Genomic DNA, 17687 nt, shown 5'->3' with positions numbered 1-17687 from the left:
TTCACTTAGATATTAAACTTTAAAAGGTATGAATTATAATATGAGGGTACATTGATGCTTTATATGTAACATCAATAGCTCACTTGTAATAAATTTATTAACTAATCAATAATGCAACTTGTTTAACATGGAATGTAATGGCAAAAAACTAATTACCTGCCACGATAATTCATGACTTAAATTATTGATGAACAACAAAAGAAACAAGTAAAGGTTGCATAAAATACTCTAGGCTATGTGCATCCTAACAGCTATAACAATGTGGCTCATTCAGGGTTAACAGTTCGTGTCTGGCAAACATCAATTCCCCCTACATCAGGAACTTATCAGTTATTTTTCTCTGTAGCTCTGCCTATCTCTAGAATCAGCAGTGATCTGTGTCCTTCTAACTGTTTATATCACTCTATTCTCTATTACAGGGGTAGGCAACCTATGGCACACGTGCCGAAGGCGGCACACGAGTTGATTTTCAGTGGCACTCAAACTGCCTGGGTCCTAGCCATCAGTCCGGGGGGGCTGTGCATTTTAATTTAATTTTAAATGAAGCTTTAAACATTTTAAAAACCTTATTTACTTAACATACAACAATAGTTTAGTTATATATTATAGACTTATAGAAAGAGACCTTCTAAAAATGTTAAAATGTATTACTGGCACATGAAACCTTAAATTAGAGTGAATAAATGAAGACTCGGCACACCACTTGCTGACCCTTGCTCTATTATATTGTTGCCAAAACCCATCACCATGAGTTTTAAGAGACACATGATCTTTTTAGCAGCTAATGGTTGTTAGTATGGACACGATATGGAGAGGCCTACTTGAGGAGGGTGGGAGTCTCATGGGAATGAGAGAAAACAAACAAAGCAGAAGGAGGTGCATTAGGCAGAGAGGAGCAGTGCCATCTGACCTTCCATTTGAAGTTCTAACAGGCTAAATGCCGTTATTCTGATCCAGTAAGCCTACCTAATTCTGCATCCCTGATATACTATAGATTTATTTTAACGTATTTAATTACATTTACTGAAATGCTAAAATAGGGCATCTATCCATACACTCTAGGTGGGGTCTGAACTTGCATCACTGAAGTCAATGGGAGCTTTGCCATTGACCTAAAGATTACAGGCCTTGGGAGCTCTTAACATTACTTAAAGATTTCCAACTGACTTGTTCTTTTTTAAGTACTTTTGAAGTTTTTGCCACATATTGGAAATATATTTAACTAACCAGTATTTCAAACTAAAATCGTTTTGTAACTACTCACTACTGCTCTTTTTGGTTCCTAGTGTCTGGCCATCTTCAAGAGAGTTTGAGCCCACAGAGGAACTATCTTGACTGTCCTGATGGGGTAGCTGAAGAAATCCTTCACTGGACTCCGAACGGGTAGGTGTAAGAGTCAGAGACTTCAGACGATCACGGTTAACATCTTTCTTAGATTTTATCAATTTCCTCATTTTTAGAGTAATCCAATTGCCCCTTCTGTTATAATAAAATTAAATCCATTATTGCATTTATAATTCATTACTTTTATAAAATGCATAATTTAAAAAATAATTTGTATGCATGTTTAACTACAATATGTGGGCATACTCTGCTCCCATGGAAGTCAATGGGAATCTTACGATCAACTTCAATAGGGGCACAACTGGGTCCTTAGCTTGTTTAAATTTCTGGTTATACTCATTTCCACAAAATATATTCAAGCAGTACCTTCTGGGGGGGGATGGCTCATAAAATTTATACTGATCCATAATCTTCTCCTCTAATTTCTCCTTTTGTCGTCTCAATTCATTTAACTTGTCACTGTAAACAGAAATTAATCAAAATTGCTATTTTGGCAGTTATGTATATATATTTATATAATATTACATGTTTCTTTGCATTTTTAGGTATTTGAGAGCAGACTTTTTCACCTAAGAATAAACAGGAGCCGCATAAATATTGCCAAGAAACAGAGGTCTCTAAGTAATAAAGAAGAGAGAGAAATACATAAAATATGATGTAAAGATATATCTAAATGAAGACATTTTAAAGACTTTCATGGGCCATTTACGGTCTTTAATATGATGTAATGCTGAACTTTATGAACACAGCATGCACATATAGGATACAATAAAGTAGTATTTAAAAACACTTTCTTTTTACTGCTAAAAGAAGCAAAAGTTCTCTACTGGAAAAAGCAACAGAATTTTCAAAGAATTCTGGGATGCTTGTTTGAAGTGGAAGGAGGAATAAATTATTTTTTTCATTAGACCCACATACCATAAAAACATGTATTTTTAATTATTTAGTTTTAAAAATCAACATTTCTGGTTGTGATTATCAGCAATTCATATATAATGCAATTACTTTAGTTATGTTTGAAGAAAAAATACAAGAGAATAGGGTATGAGAGTATTATGTAATGTATCAGCCAGTAGAAGGTGTTTTTTTACATTTGTAAGCTTGTCTTGTCATATTTCTGAACAGCGGTTTCATAATTTTTGGTATACCTACATGTACTGTCTTTGTTCAACGTGAAAAAGATCCTTGCTTTCCATATTCTGCTCCAGTAATGTTCTATTCTGTAGCATTAATGTCTGAATTTGATCAAGTAGATGTCTGTTTTCTTCCTCCAGATTTCCTTTAAGCTGGCTAAGCAACTGTTAAAAATGTACAAAACAGGACTTAATATAAAACTGAGCACATTGTCTGATTTACAGGCTTATCTAGAAAATATAAGCAGGGCACACAAAGGCTTCAGTAAATCAGGCAAGAGACATAGCAATATCAAATAAATAAACTCAGAAATGTTTCTTTTAACATTTTAATATTTTGTTAATTGGCTGGATTCACTTTACCTAGCACAGCAATCATAATTGTAATAGAAAAGTATCTTATTAATATAGGAGTCAAGAAATTATTTTTGACCTAAACTCTTGACAGTGAATACCAGGACATACATTACAAAAATAAAAATAAAAACATTTCCTTTGTTTTTGAGATGAGTTTTAAGGGTATTGTTAAGTTGTTGCAGCAGAACACTGTGGCCCTGAAATAGCTTATTGCCAAGCAGACACTAAGAGAAGCTGAAGAAGTTTTGAAGTTCCTTCAGTGGATAGTTTCAATTATCCTTTCTGAAGGATCTTTTTTGGGAAAAAACCCACTCACAGCAGGAAATGATGTCTTTTCCAGGGATGCCACTTTTGCATTAACTATAGAGAAGATGAAGAAGAAATCTCTTGGTTGTACTATAATGCAGAATTTCTGGACTTGCTGAGTAAGCCTTTCCTATTGCTGAGTGTTTCCCATTCTTCCCTAATGATGTCCTTGAATGAGGAATTGCAGGGAGACAACTTGATTTTGGACAGAAGATTTAGCTTGCTTGTCTTCTTTCTCTGGTAGCCACTTCTTTCCTCCTCATAGTGTCAAACATATCTATGGGCTTGTCTACATTACCGGCTTCGACAGGCTGGTCGATTTATCACGTCTAGTCTCGACATGATAAATTGACCGCCAAGAGCTCTCCTGTCGACTCCACTACTCCACCTGGGTGAGTGGCGCAGGCAGAGTCGACGGGGGAGTGTCAGCCATTGACTTACCACAGTGAAGACACTGCGGTAAGTAGATCTAAGTACATCGATTTCAGCTACGTTATTCACATAGCTGACACTTTGTAACTCAGATTCCCCCCCCAAGTGTAGACCAGGCCACGGAGAACCTTTCCGAATTCTCTAGTTAGAAATTATGCTATGAAGCTGAGAGTTCCCCTACTATGAAAACTCATGGCTTTTTTGTCTTTTACTTTATTTTTGCTTTTAGAAGATGGATTTTCATCATCAGAGGATCTGTTCCTTTTCTTACAGACCTGTCTCCCCACACCTCCCCTGTGACTTAAGGTTCATAGGGCGATGGGGGAAATGGAGCAGATGAGGGGAGAAGGCAGCTTGTTGCCCCCGTACTCATTATCCTCCAATATGTAATTAAAAAGGTAATGTTAAGAGTGCAAATCCTCCTTTTGTGAAGGAGATTCAGATAAGCAGGCCAGACTCCTTGCCTAGTGATTCAATTGCCTACTTATGCAGGGAGCTTCTTTTTTTTAAAAATGGATTGGGCTGGAGGTTGGGGGAATTTGGATTCAGCACTGAAGAATCTCTGGTGAGGAGGGTCCAGTGTGCTCAATCCATGGTATTGAAGAAGACTGACCTTTCTTTGCTGAGGTTTCTTTGGAGGAATCTTGGCCTGTGCATAGGGAGTGAAAGGCCCCAACATGGCCATCTAGACTTTTGAGTCCCCTTCTCCTGGTAAGAAAGGGTCCACAGATTTTGAACAGCTATGGCATAGCTCTTCTGTAGCTCCTGAGAGCGCCAGGAAACAAAGCCTCAGGAAATTTTGATTCCCAAGACACTAGGATAGGGTAGGAAAAGATTTTGCTCACTGATGTCTCTAAATAAGCTTTAAAAGCCAGGATGCTAATAAACAAGGTAAAAACACTGAACTGCCACTCTATTTATACTACGCACACAGAGAATCTAGCTGCATGCCTAGAAGGGGATGGGACCCATCTTCAGAGCCCAGGGATAACTCTGAATGGCCTCTGATATTTGCAGGAAAAGAAAGACAAACCCAAATATCTTGGACTGAAAGAGAATTCAAAATCCAGGAAAAAAATATTCAAAAAGTATTTTATAATCTTAAAATTTGTACTACAGTTTCATTTTTCTAACATACCACCTATATTTAGTCAGGAAAACTGTCTAGCACCTTGCAATGTTAAGACAGCCAAAAAAGTTCAGGTAGCTACATTTAAAAGTTTGCAGTACCAACATTTATAGTGACTCTCAGAAACCTGCAGTTTTTAGTGTTCTAATCTCCTGGTGATTTCTTAATTTCTATTAAGCATTAAACTGAATTACTATCTATTTATTTCTTTATACATCCCACGCTATCACCAATAAACCATTTAAAATAATTCCAGAATACCTGCTAAGATGAAGTGGAATTTTGTCTTCATAATGAATATGATGTAATGATACTGAGGAGGAACTATATCCAATGATAGTTTATTTCTGTCCAGTCACATCTTGCTTTTAGTAATAAAAAGCTAAACTGTGGCCTATCCTGTGTGCCAGTACAAGGGAGTAACAGGGTGTTGTAATATTTGGGCCTCCAAATTTACCTTAATTATGATGAGCTCAACTGTGAGAAGCGAATTAAAGTTTATAAAATATCACAATAAACTTTAATTAGAAATGTTGATGGGAAAAGGTAAAAAGGGAGACAGAAAGCCTAAATTAGTCCAAACAAAAAAGGCATACTTTCAAGACCGGGTTAAAATCATGCCTGGTAAACAAGAGAAATGTGGAACCAGAAATCAATAGACCAAAACTGATGTGTCAGAAATTAGCTTAATTGATGAACAAAATAACAAGGGGATGGGTTTATTCCACTCATCACTCCCTTTTGAGGTTTTTAAAAAGAAAAGACTTGGGGGGAAAAAATTAACAGAAGATAACTGCTGGCTGGGAGATGAATGGACAGGAAAGGAGCAATCTTCACCATCATGGCTGCCACCCTACCGTCGCCTGGGACCCCAGGATCCATTGTGTAATTGTTAGGCCTTTGTCATCCTAAACCCAAGTGATGTCCTGACCAGAGTGGGTCAGAGAGAAAGAGGGATCCAGATGACATTGCCATCTCCACCTTTACTGGCTCCGGCTAAATCCCAATCACTACCTGGGATGTGACATGTCTTATCCCCTGTCTCCCCCAGTATGTCCTTTTTCTCCTCCACTTTATTTCTTCTCTTTCCTACCCCTCACCTTTTGCCTTCTGTCTAATAACAACCCGTTTTATCTGGCCACAACACTGATGTATTCCTGTGACAAGAGAGGCAACAAAAAGCAATGCCTTAAACCAGGGGTGGGCAAACTATGGCAGGCGGGCCACACCTGGCCTGTCAGACCATTTAATCCGGCACTCAGCTCTCTGCGGCTCCCAGGAAGCAGCTGGCATGACTCCCCTCCAGCTCCTATATAGTATGCGGAGGCGTGGCCAGGTGCCTCTGCATGCTGCCCTGTCCACAGGTGCTGCCCTCGCAGCTCCCATTGGCCGTGGTTCCCAGCCAATGGGAGCATACATTTTCAAATATGTTGATTTCAATTACAACACAGATTACGAAGTGTACAGTGCTCACTTTATATTTATTTTTATTACAAATATTTGCACTGTAAAAAAACAAAAGAAATGGTATTTTTCAATTCACCTAATACAAGTACTGTACTGGAATCTCCTTATCATGAAAGATGAACTTGCAGGTGTAGAATTATGTGCAGAAAAAACCTGCATTAAGTACAAAAAAAACTGGATTAAAAAATAAAACAATGTCAAACTTTAGAGTCTACAAGTCCACTTAGTCCTAATTCTTGTTCAGGCAATTGTGAAGACAAACAAGTCTGTTTACATTTGCAGGAGATAATGCTGACCGCTTCTTATTTACAATGTCACGTGAAAGTGAGAACAGGCGTTCATATGGCACTGTTGTAGCCAGCGTCGCAAGATAATTACGTGCCAGATGTGCTAAAGATTCATATGTACCTTTGTGCTTCAAGCACCATTCCAGAGGACATGCATTCATGCTGGTGATGGGTTCTGCTCAATAATAATACAAAGCAGTTCAATACAAGCATGTTCATTTTCATCATCTGAATCAGATGCCACCAGCAGAAGGTTGATTTTCTTTTATGGTGGTTTGGGTTCTGTAGTTTCCACATCGGAGTGTTGCTCTTTTAAGACTTCTGAAAGCATGTCCCTCTCAAATTTTGGAAGGCACTTCAGATTCTTAAACTTTGGGTCGAGTGGTATAGCTATCTTTAGAAATCTCACATTGGTATCTTTGAGTTTTGTCAAATCTGTAGAGAAACTGTTCTTAAAATGAACAACATGTGCTGGGTCATCATCTGAGACTGCTATAACATGAAATATATGGCAGAATCCGGGTAAAACAGAGCAGAAGACATACAATTCTCCCCCAAGGAGTCACAAATTTAATTAAGGCATTATTTTTTTTAAAGATTGTCATCAGCAGGGAAGCATGTCCTCTGGAATGATGGCCAAAGCATGAAGGGGCATATGAATGTTTAGCATATCTGGCACATAAATACCTTGCAATGCTGGTTACAAAAGTGCCATGCGAACGCCTGTTCTCACTTTCTGGTGACATTGTACATAAGAAGCGGGAAGCATTATCCACCGTAAATGTAAACAAACTTGTTTGTCTTAGCGATTGGCTGAACAAGAAGTTAGGACTGAGTGGACCTGTAGGCGCTAAAGTTTTACATTTTTTTGTTTGTAATTTGCACTTTCACAATAGAGATTGTAGTACAGTACTTGTCTGAGGTGAATTGAAAAATACTATTTCTTTTATCATTTTTACAGTGCAAATATTTGTAATAAAAATAATATGAAGTGAGCACTGTACACTTTGTATTCTGTGTTGTAATTGAAATCCATATATTTGAAAATGTAGAAAAACATCCAAAAATATTTAATACATTTCAATTTTTACTCTGTGGTTTAAGGAGTCAGGTCAGGCTATACCTGATACTGTAATGAAAGTAGACGGTTCTACCTGCGAATCAAACCCACTGCCTTGTGGGTAGCCTGGGTGGATGTAAGGCTAAGGGAGCAACCCCTGACAGAAAAGCTCCACTGCCTTGTGGGTGAATTCAGGAGTATATAAGGCTATGATAATAAATTCGGACAGAAAATCTGGAGTACAGCCCTAAAAGGTGATCAGGTACTAATATTTTAGTATCTTTTCGGCAACTCCTGCAGTGGATTGGGTACCAGATATATTGGTTCTTCCTCTCCTCTGGATTTTACTGGTGACGCTGAGAGGGAGGTCCTAATGCATGGGAAACTCAGGGCCTCCATATCATTCGCCCAGGCTTGTGCCCTGGAGAGGTACTCCAGCTTCGCTTCGAGTGTTGACACAACGTGGGAGGCAGCAGTCACCAGTTCTAAGATCTTACTTGATTGGCATAGAATAGAGTGCCAGGGGCTGTCTCTGATGGTGGGAGAGATCATTGTATCTCACTAGACAACCACCGCGCACCATAAAACTGGGCAGCCCCCAGACAATAGGGTGTTGTCTCACCACAGTCTGCCTGCTTCAATGAGTGCTTGGAGCTTAGAGTTTTATAACTTGACAAGTGGACTGTAACCAATGCACCAGGCAAGTCAAGTAAAAAGATAGGGTGCTGGAACGTTCACACCATGACAAATGGACTATCTGAGGACCTTCAACAGATCAACAGTGCATGTAAAATTGCCGGGATCAATGACAAGCTGAAATGACTCAATGTGTAAATCGCATTCCTCCAAGAAACAAGCCTAGCATCAAGCGGATCTCTCAGAGAAAATGACTACACATTTTTCTGGCAGGGGAAAAACTCAGAAGAAACACGAGACCACAGAGTGGGATTTGCCATCAAGAACTCACTTCTGGGGGTACGTGAGCCACCTACAAATGGATCAGAGAGAATTTTGGCACTACGCTTGTTCACATCTGAGGGCCCAGTCAACCTTTTGAGTGTGTATGCCCCAACACTCTCCTTGTCTTCTGACATCAAGGACCAGTTCTACGACTAGTTGAAAACCACCATCAGCAATATTCCAAAACACAGGTATGATTTCCTGCTAGGGGAGTTTAATGCAAAGGTGGTAGCAGATCATGAAGCATGGACCAACTGTCTTGGTCAACACGGAACTGGTACGATGAATGGAAACAGTCAGAGACTGCTAGAATTTTGTTCCTATTATGACCTCTGTGTAAAAAACTCTATTCTTCCAGACAAAGTTGCAACAAAGTATCTTGGAAACATCCCAGATCTGGCCATTGGCACCAACTGGATCTTATCATCACAAGGCTTGCCAACCTGAACATCATCCTCATTACCCAGAGTTATCAAAGTGTTGATTGCGACACAGATCACTCTCTGGTATATAGCAAGGTCAGACTTAAACTAAAGAAAATACATAGATCTAAAGTAAAAAGATGCCCTTGTATTAACCTCAGTGCCGGACCAAGAAAAGTCACAGCAGTACAAGAACATACTACAACAATCTCTTGACACCATCCTAGGGGAAACGTTTCACCCTTAGCCTCACAAATATTTTGGAGTGCACAGCTCCATGCTATGACCATGGGAATATTTTCCTTATTTAGATCTAACATGTCATAAAGGCAGTCCCAGCGTACTTTTAATCTGTCAAAGGCACATTCAATGGTTATTCTGCATCTGCTCCGCCTATTATTGAAGCGCTCCTTGCTGACATCCAGGTTTCCTGTGTAAGGCTACATGAGCCATGAGAGTAAGGGGTACGCTGGGTCTCTCCAGGATCACTATGCATATTTCAACATTCCCCATTTGAATCTTCTGGTCTGGAAAGAAAGTCACTGCTTGCAGCTTTCTGTACAGGCCAGTGCTCCTGAAGATGTGTGTGTTCATGTCAGTGAAATTCCCACGGTGATCCACAAGCGCCTGAAATACCATAGAGAAATATCCCTTTCCATTGACGTACTCTGTCGCAAGATAGTCCGGGGTCAAAATTGGGATGTGCAAAGCCATCCACTATTTCATACACATTGCCAGGATTCACAGCCCTTCACAGCTGGATACCATTAATGGCTCTGCAAGCTTGCATTAATGCAGCCACAACGGTGGACTTCCCGACTCCAAACTGATTTGTGATTGTGACCGACCAGTAGCAGTCTGGAATTGCCAGTTTCCACACAGTGATCGCCACGTACTTCTCCACCGAGAGGGTAGCTCTCATTTTGAGGACCTTGTGCTGCAGTGCTAGGGTGAGCTCCACACACAGTTCCAGGATGGTGGGTTTCTGCACCCAAAAGTTTTGGAGCCACTGCTCATCATCCCAGATCTGCATAATGATGCAATCCCACCATTCAGTGCTTGTTTCCTGAACCCAAAAGCGATGGTCCACCGTGTACATCTGCTCCATGAATGCCAAAAGTAATCTGGTGTTGATTCTTTCCATGGTACAAAGGAAGTCAGGCACCTTTTAACAGTAGGCAGCAGAGCAGGATCCATCCTTTCAGACAGAGATGGCGGGTGTACAATAAGCATGGGCCATTGAAAAATGGCACGAAACTCAGTTGAAAGCCCAGGGAATGATGGGGTGGAAAAAACGGCATCATGGGATGTTGAGCCCGCACCCATGATGCACTGCAATCCATGCCGCCTTCCCAAAACTCCTAGCTGCAGAAGGTGGAGAGTAGCACAGTGTGATAGCTACCCACAGTGCACTGCTCTCTCTGTCAATGCTAGAGCACCAAGTGTGGATGTGCTCTGCCAAAAGAAGGAATGTTGTGTGAAGATGGACAAGCGATGTAATTATACTGGTTTTTGATTGTCAGTGTAACTTGAGTCGACAAAACTCTGTACTGTAGACAAAGCCTAACTTTGTCCTTCCTAATTTACCCAGAAGTTTCTATAACAGTAGAAGGCAGCAAATGTATGGTTATTTTATTTCTGTTGAAACAAGAACCTGTCCACTTACACGGATTGCTTTCAGGCATTTAAATTAGAAGCTGAGGAGGGCACGCACACCTTTGGTGTTAGATAAATAAATACATTTTGTTTTCCTTCTAAGAAAGATCACAGATAGCTTTCTGTAAAATTTGTGATAAAGATCTTCGCATCCCACTTGAGAAAGTTCTTGTTCACTGCTTTATGGTTCATGAATCAGTTTTTATTACACTAATTGCATTAGATTGTAAATTCTTCATAGCAATTGTCATAAACAGATAGTTAAGGGTTAATGCCTCTTTTACCTGTAAAGGGTTAAGAAGTTCACCTAGCCTAGCTGACACCTGACCAGAGGAACCAATGGGGGAACAAGATGTTTCAAAAGGAAGGAGGGAAGTTTCCTTTGTTTAGACTCAGTTTCAGTTTCAGCCAGAGTGAAAAAGATCAAGGAACCAGCCTCTTATCAGAGTAGTAAGTTTTAGAAAGGAATAAATAGGTTTATGTTTATTTTCTTTTGTAACTTGTCTTTGTGCAATTAGGGGAATTATCAAATTGGGTATTCTTGTGTGTATTAAGGTTTTTGCCCAGGGGAACATCCTGTGTTTTAAATCTGTTGTCTGTGAGATCAGCTTGTATGCTGTCTCCCAGAGGTTTTTTCTTTTACTTTTCTTTTCTGTAATTAAAAGCCTTCTTTTTAAGAACCTGATTGATTTTTCCCTGTTTTTTAAGATCCAAGAGGATTCACCAGGAATTGGTGGGGGAAAGGGGGGATGGTTAAATTCTCCTTGTTTTAAGATCCAAGGGATTTGGATCAGTGTTCACCAGGGACTTGGTGGAGGAGTCTCTCAAGGCTACCCAGCGAGGGGAAGGTTTTTTGGGGGGGGAAACAGAGTTCTCCAGATAACTTAAAAATCTGGATGGTGGCAGCGAGACCAGATCTAAGCTGGTAGTTAAGCTTAGAGGTGTTCATGCAGGTCCCCACATCTGTACCCTAAAGTTCAGAGTGGGGGTGAGACCTATGACAGCAATGATTTTTCAGAAGCTTATGGCTTGGTCAAATTTGGGCAGATCTTTAAGGAGATGGCAAAAGACACAACCCTTCCACTACAACTACAGTAAGACTAATAAACTAAGGTACAGAGAAAAAAAACACTGAGAAGTGCCTTGCTGAAGCAAGAGGAGTTCTTCCAGCACACTTCACTGGTGGTAAGAAGGAACTGAGAACGTGCAGGGCTGGTGGCATAAGCACACGGCAACGGAGGGCACTAGAGCTTGCCTGATGGATACCACTAAGGGAAAAAAACTCCAGCAACGGTGCACGCAGAGTACACACACCTAACGTGGAATGGACATGAGCAAGCACTCAAAAAATGGAGAGGTTCATTTTTCTTCTTGACAGTTATATCAGAACTGTCCGATTACCTACAAAAGCAGATACATTAATAAAAAGTCTAGCACATTGCATAATATTATCTGCATTTACAATGCTATAGTAATTGAAGTATTAACAGAAGAGATTAAAAAAACTAACTTACTTCACACTGATTATTCAGTTTTGTAGATGTAATATCCAGTTGTTGGTACTGTTCTTTCAGTTTAGAAAATTCAGCTTCTAATCGTGTTTGTTCTAGTTTAGAATTGTTCAATAAGCTTTTCAAATTCTTATGGTCAGTTTGAAGAACTTCATTCTCTCTTAAAAGTTGATTGTATGTATGATTTAGCCTGTAATTAAAAGATGTCATATAAGAATATTATAGATAAAAAGATAATACATATTTTAACCAGAATTTTGTTTCAAGCATGTAACTTCCATAATTCCATGGTGTTTGTAACATGGGTGACACGCATGCTTTGGAAGGATATATATACTAATTAATAGCCTCTAGTCACCAGTTTGTTTAGATCAAGATATTCTACTCTATGAAAATTCTATTCTCATTAAGAGATAGGAAGAGTGATTGACTTCTGGGAAATAATATTATTATAGAATTCAAATTGTGGGCAAATCATTTTCTTCTAAAAATGAAATACCTTTTATATTTTAACTCAATGCTTGAGAAAAACACAAGACTGTTGAAAGTTTCCATACATTTAAAAAAGGAAAAGATTTAAGTGAAACTTTTTTTTAGACAAAGTAACCATAGTTACTCAAGTAAAGGACAATAAAAGCAAAGCAGAGGTTTACAGTAGTACACTAGATGCTGTTTAACTGTGGAACCAGACCAAAAAAAGAAGGAAACTGGCTGCACAGGAGAGCGAGACATTCCATTATTTGGAGTAGAAGCCATGTGTAGTAGGTGGGATCCTTCACTCTTTAGAGGAGTCTGACCTAAGCCCAAAGAAGGTTCAAGAGTGGCAAGAAAATGAGGCAGGGAAATGTGTATGTATTTTTATTGTTTTGGACAGATCTGTAGATTTCTTGTACTAGCTAAAGTAAAGAACAATTGTGTTTAGGAACCCTATAAATTCTGTCTGTCTATTTGCTTTTAACTATCACATGTCCTCAAAGAGGTGAATTGTAAATTCAGAGCACCTATAAAGTTGTAGTTCTGGAAGGAGTGTGCTTAAGTTACTGGGGAGGCTGAGTGGGTCAGTACTGGTCCAGGGAGCCTATGACAACTGGGTAGTGGGGCCTCATTTCCATGAAGAAATAAAAGTCAGTCTGTGCACAGGAGGTGTAGCCCTAAAACCTACTCAGATCAAGGGAAACTTCAGGGTACACAGACCCAGTTTGTACAGCTCAAAACACAGTAGCCTGATGTGCATCCAGCTAGGGGGAGCTCTACCAGGGTTGTACGACAACTACATTTTGCAAGTTGGGGAGGAAATCATTACAAATCCTCTCATTTCACAGGGTTAGATTGTGACTTGGACTACATGCCCATGCAGAGGAGACATACCATATGCAATAATATACTTTATATACAAAGGCATATCCTATATGCAATGATACAAAATATTACACATGAGCGAATTAACTTAGTTATGGCTGCTGTGGGAAATGCAAGTTTGAATTTCTTGACTTTTATTATCAAGTTTAAAACCTCAGTCTTAATACTGTACAAAAGGCTTTTTCATTTAATAATATAGTTAAATCTAAATAAAGTATCAGATTTTTTCTTTACCTATCATTTTCATCACAAAGTTTTTTGTATTCTGCTGCTACAGTTTCATGTTTTTTGCTTTGCAGCAACATTTTCTCTTGTTCTACTTTGAGCACTTTTTCCAACTCCTCTAATTGCACTTTTTGTTTCAGCAACTGATTGTACCTGTAAACAAGATTAATATAAAAACTTTGGTTATATCCTCTAGAACTAATAAAAATAGGATGTAATTTCAATTTTGAACAAGGAGAAATTTATTCAAGGAATTAAGATCTAAATGACATATTAAAGAAACATTCATTTTATTCAACCTAATTTATACAACAATGTTCTTGTATTATTATGAAATGCAGATTTTTAATTTTACTCAAGATCCATCTTATATATTAATGATTACCTATCTTCTAAGTCCTTATGTTCCACCTCAAGATTTTTGTGTGCAGACTTGAGGCTTCCATGTTTGGCAATTAGAGATTCATATTCGGAAGCTTGACGTTCATGAAGATGTTCCAGTTTTTCATGATCTTTGACCAGTGAATCATACAATGACTTCAGATCCTCTCGTTCCTTGAATATAGATTCATTTTCATTTTCCAAGGCAGACTGTTGGATCAGCAGTTGTGCATTCTGATTCATAAGAGATGTACTTTGAGAATTAAGGGTAGAATTTTCAACCTGCAGTTGTAAACAGTGTTATCAGAAATAAAGGAAAGTCCATTTAATTTAATATTATCACCAATGAAAGTGGGGATTAGCATACTATCATAGTTAGTAAGGTTACAAAGGACTTTCAGGTCCTTTAAGCTAGTCTAAATCACCCTAGTGAAGGACTGGCCTCAAATTTAATTATTTTTTTAAAATTTAATATACTTATAAATACTTCAGTGACTTCAACAACTTCATTAGCCAAGTTATCCTATTATCTAACGCACCATAATGGTAATAATTTTTCCTGATACTTAATTTAAATGGTATATTTTAGTTTCAGTCGGTACATCCTTAGGTAAGTCATTATGGCCACAATTCAGGAAAGCATTTAACCATGTGCTTAACTTCACGCCTCCTCTTAAATGCTTTCCTGAAGAGAGATTCTTTCCTATTTTGAAGCAGTGAGGTTGACGGGTGTATTAAAAATGTTCTGGATACCAATGTTTATCGCTATCTGATCACTAGAACAGGTGAGCCAGAACTGTGACTATTACTTGAAGAAAGGAAATTTTCAGGTAAGCATGCATGTTTTTTTCTATTCTTTATTGCATTTCAGAGATCCATTACAATGGGATTTCAATCAACAGTGTCCATCTAGAATGGGGAAATGGAAATAATGTTAAATCAATAGCACCTAAGTGAAACTGTGTTCATTCTCTTCTACAGAGGAACCACACTGCAGAGCGCCTTTCTACCCAAAATAATGGCAGCTGATGAATGGATGCCCAATTTAGAAAATTTGGAGACAGGGCGCACTGATAAACAAGTGGCTGCCTTGAAGATCTTCCCATGGAGGCATACATTTTCTATCCATAAAGTCAACATTGCATCATTGCCCTTAAGGCATGGGCCCTGAGGTTGACAGAGATGTAAGAGTCTTTATTTTGTATGCCTCTGAAATACTCAGTTTAATCCCTGGACTTCATAAGGGGTTTAGTACACTTAGTATATATCCTGAAGTAATGGCAAACATCAAGTATGAATTAGAACTTCTCCCGTGGGTGGGAAGGCTTGGGGTAGAAGCACAGAAGGACTATTTCTTGATATGTATTGAAGATGGAAATTAATTCGAGGAAGACGCAACCTAACATTCAAAGGCCCGCTCTGTCCAAAAGGAACACACAGTACTGAGATCCTTTTGAGAGGACTTCTGTGGTAGATGTATCAGCCACCCATGTTTTAAATGGAATTTAACAATTCCTTCCTAGGTTCCAAAGGGTGCAGTTAGTACAGCAAGGGCTAGATGGTGACAGTGTGAAGAATGTATCAGAAAGGCTTTCCAATAAAAGCATCTAATATCCAAGATATACAGAAATTTTTCTTCTTTCAAATATTGAACACTTGCTAATATGGATATTTGGCCTTAAAGGGTGATGGCTTTGAAGCCCATATTGAGGCTTTCTTGGAGAAATTCTAAGATATGTTTAACTTCTGCTGATGCAGAGACACAACTTGACATCTGCAGCAATACCTGAATCTTAGCCAAGTTTTGGAGTATGTCTTATTTGTTGCCTGTGTTGCCCTTTTTCCTAGAAACTTTCCTTCAAAATCCAAGCAGCTAGGTTCTGTCTGTCCGGATCTGGATACAGGATTGGTCCCAGAGACAATAACTTGTCTGCAGAGTAAGTATATTAGTGGCTCACATGCTAGATTGAATAGGTCAGAGAACCATCATGTACTCCTCCACCTATAAGGGGCTATCAATATTACTATTGTTCCCTGCCTCCCCTTTTTCTGTACAGTCCTTGGGATTAGCAGGATGGAAAATTTCGTACGCAATAATTTTCATTCTACTAGCAGCATCCCCACAATTCTGATATGTATGGGCTATTCCCCTCCTGTGTGCAGTTTCTGGAGGTCATTTAAAGCTGCAGCAGAATCTGTGCTAGTCACACCCCCTTCGCCTGCTTGCTGCCAGATGATTCGTTCCAAGCTGTGAAAAAAACTCTCAGACCATGATTAGTAACAATAATTTCAGCGCCAACCAATTAACTCTGTACTGTAGGTCACTACATAAGAAGCAACTATCCAAATAAAATGCTGACCTGTAGCGGTGAAGCCATACAGGTTGGGTAGAACTGTGGGAGATGCTGCTATCAGAAAGGAAATTATCAGATTAGAAATTGTCCATTCTGCAGCCCAGCATCTCCCACAATTCTGATTCATATGGGAAGTAGTGAACAGGAGAAGGGAGAGATACAAAGTAAACACTAAAAATAGGAAAGACATGCTTTTTTGAACTGCTCAAATGGCAAGGCTATGTCTGGACCACCACCTGCAGCACCTTCTTGTCCAAGGAGTGCTCTGTAGAGACAGAAAGTCCACTTTATACTATTTGACAGAGGTGTTGGCCAATGGCCATGTGGCTGCCCTAGAGATATCTGCTGTGGAGTGCATGCTTTTTGGGCCCATGGGATTGCAATGGGTCTTGTAAATGTGCCTTGATTCCTTCTGGAAAAGGTGGGCCAGATGGCTTGTATGCCTCAATGATGTAAGTCTAATCCATCTAGTAAGAGATAGTTTGGATACTCTAAGCCCTAAACAGCTCAGGAATAAAGGAAATGAACAGGAAGCCCAATCTCCTTGTGGATTCTGTAAACCTGATATAAGTCTTTAGTGCTCTCAGTCTGCCTTTTGGTTCAGCTCTCCTTTGACGTGTATTGTCTTTAGAGAACGGAGAGTTTTGTCTGCTCATTCCACAGTCTATCCATCACTTCTGCATGTAGCACTACACTCCTTGTTCCCCCTTGATTGTTTATGTATGCATGTGGTCATGTGGTCTGGTTGGACCAAGACGTTCTTGCCCTCTAGGTAGCTCTGGAATCTCAGTAGAGCTAATTTGAGAGCTGTGAGCTTCAAGAGCTTGATGCTGTGGCTCCTTTTCCCACAACTCCAGATTCCCTGTGTCATTCTGGGTCCCAGAAGTGCTGCCCATCCCTCAGAAAAGTGTCTGTTGTGAGAAACTGCAAGCCGGAAAGGCATATGGGAAGACCCCTACAGACATTCTCTATGGCCAGCCATCATCTTAGGAGAGCTAGTACCTGACTGGGAACCAGTATCTAGTCTTGCATTCGCTCCAGGCAATTGTCCCATTCTCTCAGAAGAAAGACCTGGAGACACCTGATATGTGACTTCACCGATGGGGAGACGCATATGCGCGAGATGAAAAGGCACAGTGGCTAGACACCCTGCCTCAAGCATTTGTTCAGCATGGATATCAGATCCTCGATCTTCTGGAATCTGTCTAGCAGTGGGCAGATCTACGTCACTGAAATGTCTGTCTCCACTCCCAGTGAATGATGTTTGTTGAGGGAATCAAGGAGCTTTTCTTGGTGTTATTGTG

General features: G+C 39.5%; 1 protein-coding gene across 16 annotated transcripts in view; it reads right to left on the bottom strand.

Annotated features, from left to right (window-relative positions):
- CCDC88A (coiled-coil domain containing 88A) overlaps positions 1 to 17687 on the bottom strand; it is a 374196-nt gene that overhangs the window by 54810 nt on the left and 301699 nt on the right. For 15 of the 16 annotated variants that reach the window (XM_039529475.1, XM_039529472.1, XM_039529474.1 and 12 more), the window contains 6 exons: positions 14034 to 14311; positions 13658 to 13801; positions 12068 to 12254; positions 2497 to 2642; positions 1711 to 1803; positions 1265 to 1479 (listed from right to left, as the gene is read on the bottom strand). In XM_039529475.1, the coding sequence (XP_039385409.1) occupies positions 1265 to 1479; positions 1711 to 1803; positions 2497 to 2642; positions 12068 to 12254; positions 13658 to 13801; positions 14034 to 14311 (1063 nt within the window). The remainder of the gene's footprint in view (positions 1 to 1264; positions 1480 to 1710; positions 1804 to 2496; positions 2643 to 12067; positions 12255 to 13657; positions 13802 to 14033; positions 14312 to 17687) is intronic. The other variant, XM_039529463.1, reaches the window with a different exon arrangement.

The sequence above is a fragment of the Mauremys reevesii genome, linkage group 3, assembly GCF_016161935.1.
Source record: "Mauremys reevesii isolate NIE-2019 linkage group 3, ASM1616193v1, whole genome shotgun sequence".
NCBI lineage: Eukaryota > Metazoa > Chordata > Testudines > Geoemydidae > Mauremys > Mauremys reevesii.
Note: the sequence above shows the minus strand (reverse complement) of the source record. Positions and strands in the feature narration are given on the sequence as shown.